The 18518-nt window shown below is 30.3% G+C and overlaps 1 protein-coding gene across 2 annotated transcripts in view; it reads right to left on the bottom strand.

Annotated features, from left to right (window-relative positions):
- LOC127719796 (polyamine-transporting ATPase 13A3-like) overlaps nucleotides 1-18518 on the bottom strand; it is a 58059-nt gene that overhangs the window by 28603 nt on the left and 10938 nt on the right. For both annotated transcript variants that reach the window (XM_052226067.1, XM_052226068.1), the window contains exons 5-19: nucleotides 16259-16300; nucleotides 14903-14988; nucleotides 13502-13573; nucleotides 12197-12266; nucleotides 9361-9495; nucleotides 8520-8586; nucleotides 7433-7564; nucleotides 6639-6821; nucleotides 6127-6272; nucleotides 5410-5610; nucleotides 4874-4935; nucleotides 4123-4264; nucleotides 3518-3601; nucleotides 2348-2507; nucleotides 594-714 (exon numbers count right to left, since the gene is read on the bottom strand). In XM_052226067.1, the coding sequence (XP_052082027.1) occupies nucleotides 594-714; nucleotides 2348-2507; nucleotides 3518-3601; nucleotides 4123-4264; nucleotides 4874-4935; nucleotides 5410-5610; nucleotides 6127-6272; nucleotides 6639-6821; nucleotides 7433-7564; nucleotides 8520-8586; nucleotides 9361-9495; nucleotides 12197-12266; nucleotides 13502-13573; nucleotides 14903-14988; nucleotides 16259-16300 (1703 nt within the window). The remainder of the gene's footprint in view (nucleotides 1-593; nucleotides 715-2347; nucleotides 2508-3517; nucleotides 3602-4122; nucleotides 4265-4873; nucleotides 4936-5409; nucleotides 5611-6126; nucleotides 6273-6638; nucleotides 6822-7432; nucleotides 7565-8519; nucleotides 8587-9360; nucleotides 9496-12196; nucleotides 12267-13501; nucleotides 13574-14902; nucleotides 14989-16258; nucleotides 16301-18518) is intronic.

Genomic DNA, 18518 nt, shown 5'->3' with positions numbered 1-18518 from the left:
TTGCGAGAAAGACTCTTTAAAAGCTAGTAATATAAAAAAAAAGTGTTCCAATGTCCCCTGTAGTTGCACATATTTTATTGAAAATTTAAAACTAAAATTTGGCAAATAGAATGCAGACTAGCAAAAAATCTGAAAATTAGTCACATTGCATAGCTTTCCCATTAAAAATCAAGAAACTAAACAGTTGGTGAGAAAAATGCCACAGTTGGTAGCACAGACAGACAATAAATCTCTAAGTACAGAATAGAGCTGAGGTATAAATAAATGCTCTGTGTCACCATTGATGTATAAACATTTTCTAATAACTTTAATCTTTAACCAAAAGTGTCAGGATCTACAAATCGACATTAACTCACAAGCCTTATTTAGTTCAAGGGAAACAGTTATAATTTAAAATCAAAGAAAAACTTAGTAATAAGGACAAACAAGATACTAAGAAAAATTGCAATGAAACTTAAATGATGACAATAATACCTTAATAAAACATCCTACTTTGCATTTGTATACAAATATTCTATATCTTATAAGAGATGTGGGATACATATCTCTCTATTCATGTCAATAAACACTAAAATATTTGGTGATATCTTTACCTTTGAACTCGTTGAACCTTGACAAAGTTCATTTTACTAGATAATGGTTTCCATCCCATAGCAATGACTCTATAACCATGCTGGGTGTAGGATGATAGTTTCGACTGAAAGTCTTCTGGAACTGAAAGTCAATGGTAGAATAATTTATAAAGATTTCAGCTGTGGTTTTATATATTTCTGTATGTTACTTTTTTAGATTACTTTATTCCTGTTTTGCATATATAAGGTGTTATTAAGGGGATATACCTAGGTTAGGGGAGATTACTCTATTAATCAGAACAAGTTTGTATATTTGCTTTTTTTTTTAAGTATTCTAATGATACAGATTTTAATAATGTGTATTACTTAAAAGCATAAGATATATTTATGAAAATGATTGAAACAAACATACCAATAATTATAGGTTTCATTACGCTAGAGAATTGGATATCACTTGATATCAACTTGAGTTGTTTAATTTCAATATAAAAAATAAACGAGCCTTTGGCTCGTTTATTATTACTATTTAAATTAAATAACGAGAGTTGATATCAAGCCATATCCAATTCTCACGAGTTGTTAAACCTATTTCTCTTATAGTCAACACTTTTATTGAGTTGAATTAAAAATTCTGTGAATCGTTGATCAAATCTTTCGCACATACCAGCATGACATCATATGTCCTGTTCTGGCATCAAACTTCAACATCAGACATTTTATAACTTTTTGTACGCTTCAGAATGTAATAAATTTGTTAAAAAGAAGATTTCAAAGTGAAAAGTGTGAGTGTTTTGCATATTATTAAAGAAATCCTTTATGCCCATTGCCATGGACGAAATGTACATCGTCTTAACCTCTAAAAGTTATCAATGACTTAAAGAATAGCCAATGGAAATGTCGTAATATCGTCTCATGATGCTGGATAGGCCAATCAAATTAATGCAGTTTTTGTATCACTTTTTCGTATCACACTATGCAGTGTGATACAAGAAATATCTCTTCATTCAAGAAATAGATAACATGCCACACCTATAAGAGAATTCTAAGATTTATGTCCCTTGACGTAGGTCAACCTCCTTCAATAGTTGTTAGCATGAAACTGTCCTAAATTGGATTTACTTTTTCTCTCTCTCTGTTTTTCTGTCTTTTTACAATAGTGCCAAAATGTATCTGTTGGATGTGTACTGATTGATACTTTTTTAATTTTGTATTTTAATTTTGTATAATTTATTTTTTGTTATTTGTTCTGTCAAAAATCAGGCTGTTGGTTTTTCACCAGGGTATTTTATAGCAAACTATACAGCATGGGTTTTGCTCATTGTTGAAGCTGTTCAGTGACTATAATTGCTTAATTCTACACCATTTTGACTCTTTTTGACAGTTGTGCAATCAGACCACAACTCCCCTTTCTATATACATATAATTGAAAACTAACATTTTTAATTTTATTTTGAAAAATGTATTTTAATATCAACATTGTCATAAAATTCATAGATTTCTACATGTCAGTTGTTTATTTAACCATAGTCCTTAGATCCATAACCAGAACAAATCTGTTTGGATCAAAGAATTTTTGAGTGTACATTATACAAGAGAGCTGATTTTAGTGTTAGTTATAATCTTAAAAGTGTATTTTAATTCTCAAGAAGGAAACATCATTCTACAACAGAGATTCTGTTATTTGTTCTCATTATGAAACTTATATCAAAATTTCCAGATAAGCTGGACTAAAATATTTGGTTTGAATTGAATAACCAAAACTGATAATTATATACCTGTTTGTGGATTACATAAAGATGCAATCATTTCTGGAGCACCTTTACAGTACAATTCAAAATGGTCATCTATAAGATTTCTGACGATAACAGACATTCTCTGTAGGGAGGACGTGAAGGTGAATTGTCTAACTACACCTATTTGTACATTGTTACTACCCTGTAAAAGAAAACATATGGCTATAACAGACTATTTCTGAAGAGCTGACTTAAATCACCTCAGGCTTTCTTTACAATTTTGGGTATTGAGTTAAATTTGCTCGGAATTACCCTATATCTAGCTCTGAATAACCTTCTGATGTCATACAACGATCAGTTTTTAACTATGCATTAAATGTTTAATTTGTGATGCTTATTTTGCAGGGAAATATGTGACTTGGAGTAATGGCAGACAAATTTGCAAACAAGTGTAATGTAATACATCTATACTTTCTCTAGACCAGAATTTCTTTTTTGTTGGTTTGTTTATTTGGTTTCATTAATGCTTTACAAAACTTAAAGAATGCCATGTTTCCTTATTATCAAAGCAGCAGATCTTCTTCAAGAAACGAAGGTACTTTTTTGTTTTAACTTAGGTGTGAAAGTATATTCATTTAAGAATAAGTTGTAGTTTTCTTGAACTTATCATATAAATACTGAAATGATTTCATCTGCCTGTTTGAAATGATCAAAATTCTAGCAAAGATGTTGTTCTGCATTGCTCCTATTGACATTAACATTAAATTCAACTTCCCTTTGCTTTTCTTTGAGCCCTGTGATGGGACAGTAGAATTTCCTTAAGCAAAGGAAAATTTGACATAAATAAGAACTTACAAATTTGTAGTTTTTTTCAGCTTACAAAATGCATAATGAATACTGGAAATTCAGATATTTTTGTGCCCTTTTTATCATAGTGATCATTGCGGAAAAGGTTTTGCAAAAATAGAAAATTTGCATTTAAAATTTTGATTTGTATGCAGCATTTCAAGAAATCGCAATCATAAATGCAGGCAAAAATTGGAATTTATAGTAACTTATTTATGTTTAATGATATCTTTTTCAATTTGAAAAACAAAAGTCAAATCTAATGCACTGTTTTAAATGTAACATACAGGATGATGTTGAGATGAAGGGAAAACCACAGTAGGAACCATCATATCAAATCTACATAATGATTTCAATGTAACTTACAGGGTGATGTTTAGAGGATGGGAAAACCACAGTAGGAACCATCATATCAAATCTACACTCTTCCTGTCCTGGCTCTTCTAAGTCCTACAAATTATAAAGCATAGAAAAATTAAAATATTTTCTTGAGCTCTATAGTCTTTTTCAATACTTCTGACTTTAAATGATAGTATATGGACTCTTCATTATTCAAGGGATATCAATTTTTGTGGATTTCTTTGGTACAGGTTTGCCACAAATTTAAATGTTAAATGAAATAAAAATTATCTATAGGCTTGTATGCAGGCTTTGGCAAAGTCATGAAACCAAATGTCCACAAAAATGCAAGTTTTCCTCAATCCACGAAAACTGGTACCCATGAAAATAAAGGAATCAACATTACTATTGTTTACATTAGAAAAAAAACAAACAAAAAAACACAGATCTTGATTTTCCAGTGTTGAAGTTAAGAAACAATAAAGACTCTGTGTATATATCTTTAAATCATAATTTAAAATCAACAATTTATTTACTGAAATAGCTACACTGCAGGAGTAAACCTTGATTTCTTTATTGACAAATTTGACATAAAAAAAGGAGAGAAAAAAGTAATAAAAAAAACGACCTACCCATCCAATGGCCTCAAACATGATAAGATCCAAAGGATCACCACTGAGGTTCCCATCAATTATGGTCAGAGAATGACAAGTGGCCATATTATATACTAATGGTCCATTTCTCAATAACATAGCATCCTCATCTTCCTGAAATCTACAGTAGTAGTTATCGTATATAATTTGGTGAAAATACATTTCAAGAGATCCGTTTCAATGTCCTCCATGTTGCACATATTTTATCTGTCCAGGGGCAATAACTAGAAATCTTACAGAAATGAAGGCTTGAGAGAGAGCAAATGCAATGCAATTTCTGATATAATCAATATTTCCAAGGGGCATAACTCTTTTAAATATAATTGAATGGCAACTTATTTTCCAACTTGTCCAAGCAATTGCTGCTATAAACATACAATAAAAGTTTCATAAAAATCAGGCAAGAATTGTTCACATGAGAGCAATGCAATTTTCCATATAATTAATATTCCCAAGGGGCATGACTCTTTAAAAAAAATAGTTGATCGGCACTGATTTTTGAACTTGTCTGAGACATTGCTGATATATATAATTTTAGATAAGATCGAACAGACAGACACCGGGTATTTCTATGTACCCAGCAATGTGTGGCGCCTGGGACAAAAATCATTAATTTTTTTGTATTTAAGTACATGTAATTCTGCCTAAAATGGGCCATTCTTGGAAATAAATACTTTATTATTTCATTTTTAAGGTGAATATCTGATAATTATTCTAAACTCTGTCTTACTGCTTATTTTCAGCTTGAACAACACATTTCATCATTAATCCATCTTCTGTTAATGTTCCAGTCTAAAAAAAAATCATATATTAAAAATCAACATGGCAATATTGAAATTGATACTTTAGAAATCTTAAAATTTGACTTTCATAATTTTTTGGGTCATGTTTTCATTCTAGAGGGTATAAAAATGTAACACTCTGGCATAAAGTTCATCTTTCTTTCATTAAGAAATTTCAAACATCTTTATAAATACCCTTCTACATGACATCTTTTTTATTTTATGTTGTGTATCTCTTATTATTTTTGTACCAATGAAAGATTGACGCTTTTCTCGTTAATTTTTTTTTCTAATCTGCAATTTATAATATATGTTGAATTTTTTAATATTTTTTTTGCATTTAGTACAGCATAACTTAAATTCATGTCTTTTCTGAATTTTTTGTATTATTGTGTTGCTGTATCATTGACATTTTTTTTTTCAAAACAAAAGTTCATATATCTAACCGGACACCTGTGCATCAATTCCTGTCAGGGAATCATACCTTGTCAAAACAAACAGCATTAATACTGCCGCATACATTTATGGCTTTGGGACTGATACAGTATATTTTTAATGTTTTAAGTCTGTGTTGGGCAAAAACAATGCCCACAGCCAGGGCAGCCGGTAAGGCAGGAGGCACAGTTATAGTAATTAGATCTAGGCAGCGTAATATCATCTGGCTTGCTGTCTTCCCATTTCTGATCTAAAGAGAACAAAAAAATCAGAAGTTAAAATGTTTAAATTTTTTTTTAGATTAAACTTGGTGCATGCATTAAAACAATAAAATAATTTGTAAAGTTTCTGCCTTTTGTTTATGTAATATTAATAAACTGAGGTTGTGTACAATGCTTATTTTGTGTTTTTGAAGTTTTGCAATATTATTTTTTTTTCCTTTCCTGCAACAATATTTTGTTGATAAGGGTTATTGCATAAAGATAAGTTAAAGGGTAGCAAGAAGTGATATTTTTACATGGTTGTAGGTAATTTGTATTTGTACATGTATGTCTATTTGTTTTATGCAAAATTACCCAAGAAAGTATGTTGGCTGGAGCATGATTATGAAATCCATTTCTATACTCCAACATCTATTTTAATGGTATAGCCCTAATCCAAATCGTAAATAACAATTAATTTTTTAAATTGCATTGTTTAAAGTTACACATTTTGAATATAAATAGACAGAGCAACATTAATTCTATAATTTTTTCCCTGCACTAACCTCCATTATAACTGTATATATAAATCCTAAGCAAGCAATCAATGCCAGTACACCCACAAATTTGTATGTATCTCTCTCAAACTTAAAGTCCACTGGTTTTGGGAATAATATAGATTTGACTAATTCTCCTTTAGCTGTGTAAAATCCTGTTTAAATAAAGAAATAAGTTATTGCAAAAAAAATAAAACCTTTCCCCACATGTTGGTGTTTACCTGGCCATTTAAATTTTTGTAAATTGAACTGTTTAATTGAATAAATACAACAGATATAGTTTTCTGTGGAGTTCATTTAATGGGAACTTTAAAATTCTCCTTGAAAAATCAATCATTACCAAATATCATTGACTTGCCATAATTGATTCCCCTTGAATTCATCTAATCACAAAATTTAATTATTGTTGACACCACAGATGCCAGAAACAGCATACCAAAGTATGGCCTCTGAAACTTTGTTGAGGCAAGACAAACACTTGAGCTTTATTGATGCTCTTTTCCATTATTAATAAAACAAACCTGTTCTAACAACGACAGCTTTCACTTTTTGTGTTCCATAGTAACGTGTCTGTATAACATGTGTACCACAAAACAGAGTATGTCTGGCATGGTCTTTAATATCATACTGGATGTCTTTACTACCATCGTTTGTTTGAAGTTTAGGATTAGGTAATGGGGTCTTTGTTACTGGAACACTTTCACCTACAAACCAATTAATAGAATATTTATATTTATAGGTGAAAATGTGAGAATTTAAGATAAACTGGAGATTTGTTTTCTAAACCAACCATATAAAGTTTACAATATTTGATGTGCCTATCTGAAGTCAAGAACTGAGTGAGTGGTTGTCTTTTGTCATATCTTAATGTTTTTGTCATTTGGTGAATATTGTGTTGATGACAGATCTCTAATGGTCTGTTAAATTTAGTCCAAAGTTTTTAGAATTTGGATGCTTTCAAGCCTGACATATTTTATAACCACTAGGAAATGTCTGTACCAAGTCAGGAATTTGAATTGTTTTCCATTTGTTTGATGTGTTTGAGTTTTTGATTTTGCCATTTAATTAGGGACTTTCCGTTTTGAATTTTCCTTGGAGTTTGGTATTTTTGTAATTTGACTTTTTTCTATTGTTTACCTCTAGATCTTTTGGTGATTTGTATCTTTGGGTTGCTATCTCACTGATGAAATTTCAGAAATCTTTGCAATGTTTTATTTTTTACAAGCATACAAAATAAACAGATAGGTATCATACTTTTTATTATAATTTCAACTAAAAGTTATACATAAGAAGACTGTAATTAAATACACTTTACCAGTAAGCATGCTTTCATTAACAATACAATTTCCAGTAACAAGGACAGCATCACACTGCATAAAACATCCACGTCTTGGTATTTCTATGACATCTCCTGGTACTAAATCTTCTGATGGAATGTCTTCATATTCTACAATCGTCATTAATATAAGTTTTAAATAGATGAATTTATAATCTGTTTATAACATAAAAGACCTAAAATTTGAGGAAATATTTTATCTACTGTTTAACTGATCCCTGAAAAGTTGTTTTCATTTAACTTTCTGTACTGTAAACAAGTAGGAATAAAAATGTGTAATGAACCTTTAAAAATTTCCAAGTCTTAAATAGTTATTATAATCTGTGAATTTGTAAAGCTGTATATAAACTGTACATTTATTGAGATGCATATAAACTGTACATCTATTGAGATGCATATAAACTGTACATCTATTGAGATGTATATAAACTGTACATCTATTGAGATGCATATAAATTTATTGTACATCTATAACCTTCAGATGTATATAATATGTACATCTGTAAAGATATATATTAAATGTTTAAATATAAAAATAATAAGATGTGGTATGATTGCTAATGGGACAACTCTCCATCAGAGACCAAATGATGTAGAAATTTTCAACACAAGGTCACTGTACATGTATATACATATATATGCATCTTTACAGATATACAGTTTATATATATTTTCACCAATGTACAGTTTATATGCATCTGAAACAGCATACAGTTTATAAATGTTCATTAAGATTGCTTATACATACTAGAGTAGCTGTTTAAGAATACACCTTATCGCTATTTGTCCGCCATTACTGGACATCACAAAAGTTCCTGTAAAATTTTGACGTCATAATAGAAAATATCTGACGCCACAATGGAAAAGTGATTGTTGTATGACGTCAAAAGTTCAAACGGGACGGATTCTCGGGTCAAGCGGGACAGATTTCCAAATAGCGATAAGGTGTATTGAATTCAGTTTTTTTAATATTCATTTGAAATGAATGCAAGTAACAAATCGAATATTGCATGAAGCATAGGGATTCAATTCATACATTTCCACTACTGATCTATACAATACATACTTTCATCTCCTTTACACACAGTGACCACTGTAGATGACTGAATTGTATTCCTTAATGCTCGCTGTGCCTGAAAATTAAAAAATAAACTTCAAATCTGTGATCATTTTAACTATTTTTTGCATGCATAAGCCCCATTTTTACTCCTAAATTCAAACTGCTAGGAGTGCGAATTAAAAAGTATTTCAAGCAAAAAATAAGACAAAAACTTGATTTTGCGATTCCGCCATGTTTGTTCTTGAAATAGTTGAGGGAGCCCTTATTCCTTTTCAAATTCCAATTACTTTCTGAAAAATATAAAAATATAATGCTTCACTACAAATTTCTTCTTTTTATTCATAGCATTGCATAACCATATAGAAACTGCAAAATGTATCCAATTATTCATTGGATTTGGTGTTTCAGACTGCTGCCACTGTTTTGTTTTGTTTTGGCTAAAGGTCCTAGACACAAGTGATCAATTAATTTAACAGTATTTTACTAAATGCCAGCATGGTTTTACTTTCAAAGTCATATTCTTTTGTAATTTCCATTAAGTACTGGATTTCTGCACACTCTCAGCGAATTTGTTTGCAATTTACACATACTTTTCCAATTTCCAGTTAATGACAAACACAAATTTTCCCAATTTTTTTTGGGGGGGTCATTTTGGCTTCCATTAATGTTTTTTACATTTTATAAAATTGTAAACCAATCTCAAGAAAAATTAAAAGTCTTTAGCAATTATATGTTACTGAATGTTGATAATTTAGCCTATATGTTAAGGAACATGATCATTAAAATTGAATTTAAATAGCTTATCATCAATTGCGACATAAAGATATCACTGTATTTACATACTTACCTTTCTAATTTGATAAATTGTCATGGCAAGGGAGCCTACTGAGATTACAATGATACAAGCAGCATATATCTCATACTCATCAGAGAACCATACTGATACACTGAATGCTTGGAACACATAAAATGGAGATAATGCCTGAAATTATACAAGCAGCATATATCTCATACTCATCAGAGAACCATACTGATACATTGAATGCTTAGAACACATAAAATGGAGATAATGCCTGAAATTATACAAGCAGTATATATCTCATACTCATCAGAGAACCATACTGATACACTGAATGCTTGGAACACATAAAATGGAGATGATGCCTGAAATTATACAAGCAGCATATATCTCATACTCATCAGAGAACCATACTGATACACTGAATGCTTGGAACACATAAAATGGAGATAATGCCTGAAATTATACAAGCAGTATATATCTCATACTCATCAGAGAACCATACCGATACACTGAATGCTTGGAACACATAAAATGGAGATAATGCCTGAAATTATACAAGCAGCACATATCTCATACTCAGTGTTCTCCCCAGGGCCTTAAAGGACTACGGGCCCGCGATGTATAATTTTTTACCGTGGTGGTATCGTTCTTACCGCGATGTATTATATTTCTCCGTGGTGCTAAAATTTTTAGTTAAAAAATTGAAAATCGGTAAAGTTTTAAACGACTTGTTAAATCTTTTCCGTGCGGTATGAAATTCCAGGTGAAATTTTACCAGTTCAACCCAGTTCAGATTGTTTACACCACGTGATCGATTTACCTTTATGAAGTTAACCTTTGTTGATTGGATTAAATCGATGTAATTAACACTTGGAAAATGATTCTTTTGTGTTTTAATTAAGAGATCATAACTTTATGATCGTTGATAACTATTTTATGGCTCCACTCACCACCTGACAAGTCGGCAAATACTTTGTTCACAAACCGTGTTGACCTGATAGTTGTACACACGACGGTACACATTTTGTACATTATAAAGTTGGCTCATTATGTATAATTGACCATTATACACTTCTCAATACTTATATAATAGTATTATATGTCTCTGATTAAATCATAGCCAAATTATCTTTAATTTTGACATAGTTTATATTGCATGATATTCCGATAGTATCTGTCAACAAGTAGTTCAAAGGGGACGGATCACATGACCCAGTTAGTTCACATAGAATACCCAAGATTATTTACAATTAACTGCAATCTATTCTATTTTATAAATAAAATGCATGACCGTACCTTCAAACTGGATATCTATATCCATATGATAATTAATGAATAACAGAAGTAATTTGCAAATTTTATCCATAAGCACATGTTAAATCTATTTATATCTACTTCCTGTCATTTAGGCGGGAAAATAGGGAGACTTAGTTGTTGACATTGAATAGGGTTACTTATAGATCTATAGAACTAGGATAAATTTATAGATTAAGGAATTCTTTTTAAATGGATCATGACAAAAAAAGATTTAGATTTCAGTGCAGTATTAAGTCTGTATCTATGTTTGATTATCACTAAAGACAAGAAAAGTTAATATTTACATGAAATCTAAGGCAAAATGTTTTGAAATTTATGAAAAATTTCTTTTTATTAAAATTTAAGATAGAAACTGGTTCAAATAATAATACAATATTTATTCTTGTTAATTTTATATCTCCTTATGACAGGAATCCTTTCACAATACAACATCTTTCATTCTAGAAATAAGAAAGTTTTTTAAATTGAACATTTTTGTTTTCTTTTGAATGATATTTTATTCTTATTGATCATTGATTTTATAAAAGATTTAATAACTTTAAATTTAGATGAATATTTTGTAATGTATCATGTTTTATTTATTTTTAAAAAATATTAAAGTATACATGTCAAACTGTTTATTAATTTACTTCTTTTTTACCAATAGTTTTCAATGTCTACATAACACAGTACCACAGCATTAAAACAAAACAGGAGACATAAAAACTAGTTACTAGAAATATAGCTAAGCAATGCGACGCGACGCGACACAACTGATTGTATGAATCATTTCACCAAGCAGCCACACGCATTACCCTGGTGCTATCCAAAAATCCTGGGGAGAACACTGATACTCATCAGAGAACCATACTGATACACTGAATGCTTGGAACACATAAAATGGAGATAATGCCTGAAACTATACAAGCAGCATATATCTTATTTCATAAGAAAACTTGTTGCATAAAACACAAAAAATTCAGACAATACCTGAAATGATACAAGTTCTTTATTTCATTATTTCATAAGAAAACTTGTTTTTTGGAGCACAAAAATTGGGACAATGCCTGAAATTATACAAACAGCATGTATCTCATTTCATTAGAAAACCTGAAATTGAGACAAACATCTCATGATAAAAATTGGAACACAAAAAAATGGAGTAAATGCCTGAAACTATAACAGCATAAATCTCATTTCATAAGAAAACATGAACACTTAGAACACATAAAATGGTACAATGCTTGAAATGATACAAATAGCATATAGCTCATATTCTTAAAGGACCAATACTAAAACACTGAACGTTTGGAGAAATGAAGACAATGGTGAAAATTATAAAATCAAGATTTTACTTCAATATCTTCAAGTAAAGTTTTCTGTTTATGTGTTGAAATGGAAAGTCTGCAACATACAATTACATTTAGGTTCTTTTTAGAATACAATTTAGAAGCTGGTAGTTAATCAACCAATAACTAACTTAATAGTCTGCTTTCTTCAAAACAATTTCTTTCTTTCTGGTATAAATAATTAACTATTACATGATGCATTAGCAACTGTTTGCTTATTTAGTTTAAGCACTCACCTCTTTAAATAGTAAAACAACAATTGGACTAACATGTATAGCAATGGAATTAGTTCCATAAACTACCCTCCTGAAAAAATACATTTCTTTAAGTAGTTAAAATCTTATTTCTTTCAAAACAGTTGTTTTCAAATATGTTGCTCTCACTTATTTTTTCTTCATTTTGCTTGGAAATAAAAGAACACAATTTTGGTTGAGATTGTCGGTTTTTTCTTTTGCTTCTGCAAAATGACCAGGAGTGACCATTGTTGAAGACCACACTGTGACCAATAGTTGCTTACATCTATGTCATTGGACTCTGGTGGATAGTTGTCTCAATGGCAATTATACCACATCTCCTTATTTTTATTTATATATATTTTTTTTTTAATTCTATTTTTGAAAAATTGATTTTAATTGAACAAAGCATTGCTATTTCATTGCATCAATTTCCATAATGATGGCATTTAATTATATTGCATGTGTCTGTCATTATTTCCAGTAAGCGAAAAATAGCTCTACTGTATTAAACTCTTAAGTTGATTAAAAAAATCTCTAACATAACAAAAATCATCTTTTGACTATTTTTTAATTAAATTGGTCTTATAATTATATAAAATGAAATATCATTCCTGTAGCATTGCAAGTGCATCTAAGTTTTGTCTCCTATTCAATTTGTTGGCAGTCCTTTATAAATGAATTTTACAATGTGTTAAGATATGCAAGACAATGCAAAAAATAAGTTCAAATTTATATTTCCATATACATTAATTTTAATATTGTGCAAAAATAATTGTCATCTTTACATGTACTGTTTGTAACTGGAGAAGATGGTGGAATAGAATCTAATATAAGCCAACCAAATGTAGATAGCTAAATTATTGTCTCTTTCTTATTTTAACAGTCTTTAGATATAGTGCAGCTATTTTATTTCTCATCTATAGGTCTTGGATTAATAGTTGTATAAATGGCAATCATAACACATCTAATTTCATGGATGATTTTCCTCACAAAAATATAAAGTGGAAACAGCTGAAAAGAAGCCCATCACTTTGTATAATCAAAAAATCTTTTAATTCTTGTCCTGTTGTCACTTTTGGATAGTTGTTTCGTTGGCAAACACACCCCATCTCCCTATTTTATATAATAAATAAATCCCTATTGACCATAGCAGAAAGCAGAATAGAATCATCCTTGTTATTTATAAACAGAACTTTTATTATTTCCCACAACTACAGAAGTAAGAATAAAATCATTTCCCACTCAGACCTCCAGGCTTTCCTACCACAACCTGTGAAAAGATTTAAGCTAGTAATAATAACTTACCTTTTGATTTGGTCAGTATAACTGAGTCCCTGAGATTCATGGAAGAATGAACACATATTTTCATCTAGTCCTCTATAATTAATACAAAATATTTTAGTTAAATACGAAGACATTTATCTTTCAACATTACTTTTGTTACCACAATAGTCAAAACAGATATTCATCCTGCAACTGTGCTATTTGCTTGGGCCAAATGCATTGACCATATAAACTTCTGCTTTTTACAGTCACTGATTGTTTAAAGCCTTGTTTATAATAAGTTTCTGTAGAGTTTTATCTACATGTATAATGCCATGAAAGAATGCAGGTTCATTTAATTTTTTTCATCCTTTGATTCAAATTCAAAATTGATTTCTACACAAAATATTTTATTTGGAACAATTTAAAAATTGCAGTATAAATATCAATCGTACATTGTCTAAAAACAATAATATTTGCACATGTTGTCATGTTGTACTTGGATTGAAACAGGATAGAAATGCTTGGCAATAATTTTATATCTTGAGAAAATGTAAAGTTATTCTATATGCCAAAGTTATAAAGGAATGAAAGGTTTTTGCAATTCAACTACCAATGTGTTTTAGACATATGCTTTGATATTATTGAACCACATAATCTGAAATCTCATTGATAATAGACATTTTCCCCTATAGCTTATAAGGGATATTTAAAAAAAAACTTGCACCTAAGAAATATGGTTGAAAACAATACTTTTGTAGAATTCTTCATGTCTCCTTAATTTTAGGGAAACAATATTATTTACTTCAATTTTACTAAAATAATAATTTGAAGGAATTTTCAAATTTCATTCCCGATTCAATTACTACAAAACAGTACAGAAATTTATGATAACTTGATACTAAAAAAGAAACAAAAATTTTAACTAACATTTTCTTTATATAGTTATAATTGTCCTTCTTGAAAATTATGTTATTTAGGAGATACCCATTGTATTTATAAGTTTTTTTGATGTTCAATCAGAATTAAAAAAAAAATTGAAGACTTTGGCACACAAACATTCAGAAACTGCATGATAATTCATAAATATTCAGTGTAAAATGTATAACTCTGACCAAAGATGTTGTTTGCCTTCATGTATGCTTCAGATAGGGACAATATCATGAAAAAGAGTATAGAGGGTTGACGTTTTTTCTAATTTGTCTTCTATTGGACATATCTGGTATTTTCAAATATGGAGAATATAATAGGGTTCCATAATATTGTTCAGAGAAACATGAAATATTCTTAACCAAATCTCTACTTAGTTTCTTTAATGATTTTTATAAATACACTTGCACAAAAAAACCTTCACAGGTTAAAGTTTTATATTTAAAAAAATATAGCCTTAAACTCCATATTACAAAACCAGTGTTGGTAAACATTCTATGAATATATACTTACTTTAACTTTAAAAAATCTGATTTCTCGGTATTCCAGACATATTTGACCTTCTTAACCATAAAATATTTCACTAAACTATCATCCTTCTGAAAACAAATATAGAAATATAAATTTTGCATAAAGTAAAAATTCAAGAAATGAAATATATACGGTAGAACTTCAATCTCAATGCATCATATATAGATAAATATTTGTTCACACTGTGTTCTTTAGTAAATGTATTTCAGATAAGCACTTGAAAAGTGAACAGAATTCCTCCAGGAGGTTGCTAGAATTCAGTTAAGCTGTTTCGAAGGAATTGCAGATAAACTTTAAATGTCAAGCCATACTAAAATGTCCCTATACTACCATAAATTCACAACAATTAATATTGTTATATCTATTATAAATTTGAAATTTCTACGATCACAGATAAAGTTAGATACAGGCTGCCAATAAAGAACACACTTCACATTTTACCTAGCATACATCAATAAAATTGCATTAGGGCTATGTCAAAATCATATGTATAGGGTTTGGGGTGGGCGTAGAAAGGTATTTCTCTCCCCAACCCATACAATTTTATATAAGGTGCCTTTCAACCAAACCCTGCATACAGTAAATTCTGGAATAGCCATTATCATAGGATTGAACGTCTTTTTAAAGGAATTTGTTGGTGTATAAACTGGAACAAGTCACTCACAAACATATCATAAAAGCCCTTCGAACTGGACAAAGTCACTCACAAACACATAAAAGGCTGAAGGACTTTAATGATATATTTGTGAGTGACTTGTTCCAGTTTATACACCAATATATTTCTTTAAAAATGTGTTTAATCCTTACAGTTCTTTAAAATCGGAGATACGGAATTTAGTTTACTCACTCGCAACCTTTATCACACTTAACTTGTATACTAGTGTCATTGAATTGGCCTGGCGCATGCATATTTATTGGTTAACGCAAAAAAATGTACTCCATGAAATTTGCGATCTGATAAAAAATTAACTACAAAAATGTCTTATTATCATTCAAATGAATGTTTTGTGTTTATCATTTTTAACATGTTAACGATGTACACAAAGTGAAAATAATAATTTTTTAACATCGAGCCGGTTTGTGTTATTATCACCGCCATATTGTTCGGTTGCAAAAACTAGTTCTGTCAACGTCCTCTATCCAAAAATAAATAACTTCAAGAGCCACTACAGAAAGCCCTCTCAACCAATCATATAAATGTGTTCCCAAATATGCAAATCATATAAGAATTATTTAATATTTAAAATACTTCAGTAAAATTAGGATACACATTTCCAAACTTATTTCGTTGTTTTTGTTTGTTACACTAATATATGTTCCCTGTCTAACTATACTCACAGAACTGTAATTACAAGAGTTCTCATAAGTTTCTGTTGTTTCCTGAAAATAACAATAAAACACAATCAAAGAGCTGAAAGCTCTGAGGAAAAATGACGCCACTGTCTCTAATATTGTGATATTTTTTATGCAAGTCTTGATTTTCACATACCGTAATTAGTTTAACATTCCAACATGTCTCATAAGCATATAATTGATATTCGTATATGTGTGTGTTATGTGAAGATGACAACTGGCTGTTTTTTTAGTACAAATGTATAGGTCAAGACTACCTGAATGATCTACAGTATCCAATGACTACTGGCTGTTTTTTTCTATAAATAAATAGGTCAAGACTACCACAATGATCTACAATATCCAATGACTACTGGCTGTTCTTTTGTACTAATAAATAGGTCAAGACTATTTGAATGATCTACAATATCCAATGACTACTGGCTGTTCTTTTGTACATATAAATAAAGACTACCTGAATGATCTAAAGTATTCTAAGTAATGTGATTTTTGTCTTGCAATTACATTTTTCTAAATCAAGAATATAGACTATAGTATCCTTTTCAAACCAAATGATTATGAAGAGCCTGTTGTTATCAAGCTCTTATACCCCACATACTCATTAAATAAGTTACTAGTGACCTAGTTATTTCTGTTACTTGAAGCAAATTATATTTCTGTAGATTTAGACAATAGTATAATATTGTATTACTAGTTTTATTTCACCTTGAAGATTAGACAAATAGGGATTCTCCTTTGATTTTTTATTTCATGTCAGTCAGGTCGCTTTATATGAAACTTGAAACCACTTCTCTGCCATATTGTTATTTCATAACAACTCTGCCCTTGACCATGTTGACCCATGTAATTGATATTCATTCTTTAACCATATATTATAGTCAGTTAGTTTTTGATTTCGCACTCCCACACCACCTTTCAGGTCAAATGTCTGTCTCCATTTAAGTTAATGACATTGAACAATCATGGTATTAAACACAATTCCAATAGTGATAATGCTGTTCTAGTAGGTCACCATATATTCAACTCGGGTAGCATTCCAGTTATTGAAATTTGTGTCAGATTAGAACAATGATCTAGACCTTTAGGAATGGATCTTACAATTTAATATGGAGCCATAGTATGGGACCCCTACACGGTAACAAAAAAAAAAAACAAGCTTGAAAAGATACAACGTCAAGCGGCAAAATCTATCACCAGAAATTACAAGTCAAGAGAGGATGGATGGGATACGTCTCTAAAATGCTTGCCCAATTGGAACTACAACAAGATCTCCAGACAAGACGAACAAGGAGTTGAAGCCAGAAGTTAATATTTATGTAAAAAGTAGTTGAGGGGCTGATTCCCGCTATTGAACCATACTGTCATTCTATAATATTATTGCGTAAGTATTTCTGTATTGTCCTTGTTATTGGTCCATGTCTTGGTGTATTGGTCCGAGGCGAAGCCGAAGGCCAATACTGCTGGCCGAGGACCAACAATAAGGCCAATACAGAAATACATGTAATAGTATCTTTATTAATTAACTACAGTGTTACAATATTTTTTTATTTCATTTCACAAGAGATAAACATTTTTACCTTGAAGTGGAACTATCCAAATCTCAGTTTCTTTTTATAAGATGCAATATCTAATGATTTGGTGCCATTTCCATGCATCTTCAGCCTTTTCTCATCTGATGAATTTTTCTACCCTTTCCAGTCACTATAAAGTGTTACAACTTTAATTTAGACACAACACATAAATAGTAATTGGAAAGGTACTGCCATTGCATGTGTTATGCAAATATATTTAAAAAAAAAATAATGTAAGAGTTGAAATTGATACAACTATCCATAAGCCAATTGACCAAAGAACGAAGATTTGCGCAATTACAGAATGCATATGCCTGGTTCGGGTTTAAAAATAAAAGACCGTTTACAAAACATGAGAAGCGAAAGTGAACAGTAAAAATCGACATGATGAAATTATGAGGTCGTCAAGAAATGAACTTTGTGATAATTTACTCGTTCCCTAAACCTGAAATATTTCCATCGTCTACTTTCAAAATGCTTTTCAAATGAATGGGACCGTCTTTAACCTAAAATATATGCCATACTGAACGTTTCAGCTTGTTTATGGTGAGTAAATAAAAACTGCGTCGTACAAACAACTGTTTACTTTCAGTTTGAGTTTATCGTGACTTACGATCTAAAAACTAGAGACGTTCCGAAATCCAGTTTTGGCCGGATCAGAACTCGGCCAATAC

The sequence above is a fragment of the Mytilus californianus genome, unplaced genomic scaffold (assembly GCF_021869535.1).
Source record: "Mytilus californianus isolate M0D057914Y unplaced genomic scaffold, xbMytCali1.0.p SCAF_11, whole genome shotgun sequence".
NCBI lineage: Eukaryota > Metazoa > Mollusca > Bivalvia > Mytilida > Mytilidae > Mytilus > Mytilus californianus.
This window is presented reverse-complemented; position numbering and strand designations above follow the sequence as displayed.